Below are 3158 nucleotides of genomic sequence, written 5' to 3'. Positions count from 1 at the left end.
AAACTCGCCCAGTTTTGATTGCAAATTCGGAGTTGCAACAGATATCGAGCTGGCATCGCTAACAGCCTCGGTTCTAATGCTACACGTCTCACCGAAGCCCCACACTGCTGCGCATAATGCAGCCAAGGCAGCCACAAGCAAAACCGCAAACAGCCCTCGAAGCGACATCTCAAATGAAAACCCACCGCTATACTCTTCCGAATTCATTCCAACCGCAACAAGAAGCGTCCCCATTGACTCTGCAATGAATCTTGCAGCATGAACTGCAGTCTGCAAAAGACTCGCACTGCGAAGCACTCCTCTCTCTTGGAGTTGGCTGTCGCCGCTAACTGCTTCCACCATTAATCCGTCACACGCCGCGTCCACCAGCAAGTGCCCGACTGACGCAACGGTGATCATGAAAATGAGTCGTGGCGCATCACCAAGGTCACGATCATCTGGATGAAGTATCATCATTAAACCGAGAATGAACAGTACGAGCGTCCAACCAATGTAAATGTACGAAATCCGTCTGCGTCCGCCAATTGGTACACAGTCCGTTAGCAGACACAGCACCAGTTTCCCGTGCCACGCACATCCCAGTAATGTCTGTGTTGCATTTGTTTGGTAACCTTGCAGCCCTAAGCGGATCTTGAACAACGGGTATACCAGAGCTGGCACGACACCGTGGAATAGTCCAGCAGCGAAGTAGTTGATCAGGAGCGCCAAGCTGCGACGCGATTGATAGTTGACCCTCTGTTCGTAGACGGTCGGTAATGGGGACTGCACCGTCTCGTAAAATCCCAAAGTGCTGTCGCTGTCGAGTGGGCTGGCAGTGACTGTGGACGCTACGTCGAACTTGTTGAAATTCGTGCCTGATACTCCAGAGCAGGGGTCTGAATAAAAATTTTCCGTACGACTAAAATCAGTTTTTCACAACAAAAAAGCGGATTATTTCAACTTTCGCAAAAAATATAATATCATATTGGACCAATTCTCACAATATAATGTACAAAAGTAAGCTCATACAAATTCCAGGTCAAAACTCGAATTGGTGGACAACAGAGCTTCGCTCACCACCATATCTTGTCGAATCTATACGCCATACTTACTTGTTGATGTTAAAACGACTGGTTACAGTAGTAGGTGAGGTCGAGAAGCCTCTTGTACCTCGCTCGCTCACTTTTCAAAGTAACCTCCCGCCTCAAACAGCGTACGTCCATGCTACCCGCCAATTTCGAACTACTAACGGGCAAACAGGAGCCTGTGGGACGTGACTACATTGGCATCCGTTCGAAGTGAGTCAGAGTCATGATAATACATTGCAGTATTTGCGGTCGTTTTTATTATTGCTTCTTGAGGTATTGAATCATTATTACTGCTGTGGTCGGCAGGAAATTCCGTATAATATTGAATTGGAGAAGCCCTGCTCCAGAGCTAGTGCTACCACCACTAAAGCTGAAGCTGCTTCTAAACGACCAGGATGAGCAATGCGGACTCAAGAATTCGCGTGTCATGATTGCAATAGGCTTGGACTGGTTTGGTGCTTGCGCTTGACTGGGATTGTTTGATAATGAGGCAGGGCTCACAGCCAGCACTTCACCTTAGACAATCAGGTGACCCATGAGTGAGCCGTCGACTAGCTGACAATATAGTGTTTGGTAGGATTTGTTTACTTAGATGCTGTATCCAGCTCGGTTTTATGAGATATGCGTTTTAGTAGGCATGTTGAAGTGATAGACCAATCAAGTATTAGAATGCCGTTTTGGAAAAGGTGTGGAGCATACGTTCGATTTGGCAGTGTTTGGAACAGCTCAAGACTAAGGAGGATTTAGATCGTGGTACTTGTAGTGAGCGTGATTGCATTTGCATTTGCACACACTTGCTATTTTGACAGCCATTCGACTTGTTATCTCGTGGCGACGGCGTCTGAGTAAACAACCCCTTTTGCGAAATCTTGTCTGGACTCATGGACGACAGAACACATTTTTTGGATACATGTAGCTTTTTAGACGTGCTTTTATGGCGCCACATAATACTATCTCGATAGCCGTTGTAGAGAAACCTTTGTCAGGGTGAGATCGGACGTCGTTCTGGACGGATTGCAATGGTAGCCATCTCAAAGACTGAAAAGCGCCCAGGCTGATCGTTACCTACAGGGATTTGTCTAGCGTGCAACTCGTCTAGACATGGATCCAAGGAGATTGTCATGATGGGTCGCCATGATGGAAACCAAGTTCATCCTGTCTTTCCCTGTTTGACAGGGTTTCAGCTCCAGGTTTTGAAAGTCGTGCATTAAGGTCAGACGGCGCGACATGGACGGTAACCATTTCTATTAAATACACATACATTCGAAAATCTAGCAGCGCTGGATGTTGCGGTGTGTTTCTGTGTCTGTATCACTAACGGAATGAAGCACTGTCTCATCTCCTTTTCAGATCGGCACGCTACAGCAAAAAAAATAAAAGTCAGAGCTCGGAAAAGCAAAGTAATTATTTTATTGGCGGGAGGGAGGCTGACCAGTAAATAGCAAAAAGAATTACTACTGTTTTTCAGTCTTTAGATCCCGTCCTCACGACTGGCGCTCCCAGGTCCCTTGCCTCTACAACCCTGTACACAGCTAGCAACAAGCATCGGGATTGTGTAGGAGCTTTAGTCTTCTTAGCGCGCGAAATTTTAGTAGTTCTACGATCGCATGTGCAAAACTAAAATCTAGTACTTGTCTATACGTAGAATGAAATCGCCGCAGCACTAATGCACTTACCCACATTAGGGTGTGAATTATATAAGGAACATGGCGGTCACGGAAAGATCTTCTTCTGCAGGTGTCGCCACAACTTGACCTCTTCGACTGGCATCTGTAGCACGAGCTGACACGCTTACACCTGCAAAGTGAACGCCTTTAGAAGGCTCTATTTCTTTAAAAAGAAGTGAAAAATAACTGCGTAGTAGGTGTCATCGGTGGAAGATGCTCGGCAATGTTGGTGAAAGCTTCCAGTCGCGACCAAACTTCGTTTGCTGCTGCTGTCACGGTGTACAATTAGATGGTGGATTAACCGATGCTGGGCTGACTGCCTGCAGAAGTCTACTCACTCCAGAACTCCTCCGAGACACGTCAAGCAAGCGGGGACTGCGACCAAGACAGTGACGTTGCCAGTGTGAGTCGTGAAGCAAGCTGG

At 46.9% G+C, this 3158-nt stretch overlaps 1 protein-coding gene across 1 annotated transcript; it reads right to left on the bottom strand.

The window, feature by feature from the left end:
* Positions 1-455: 455 nt before the first annotated feature.
* PITG_19988 (uncharacterized protein) lies at positions 456-1202 on the bottom strand (the record flags this gene model as incomplete). The annotated part of the gene is made up of 4 exons (XM_002895667.1): positions 456-511; positions 576-875; positions 1026-1074; positions 1197-1202. The coding sequence occupies 4 exons, from the start codon at positions 1200-1202 to the stop codon at positions 456-458; spliced, it is 411 nt and encodes a 136-aa protein (XP_002895713.1).
* Between the last annotated feature and the right edge of the window lie 1956 nt (positions 1203-3158).

The sequence above is a fragment of the Phytophthora infestans genome, genomic scaffold, assembly GCF_000142945.1.
Source record: "Phytophthora infestans T30-4 supercont1.141 genomic scaffold, whole genome shotgun sequence".
Lineage (NCBI taxonomy): Eukaryota > Oomycota > Peronosporomycetes > Peronosporales > Peronosporaceae > Phytophthora > Phytophthora infestans.
The sequence above is the reverse complement of the archived record's forward strand: the minus strand, read 5'-3'. Positions and strand labels throughout refer to the sequence as shown.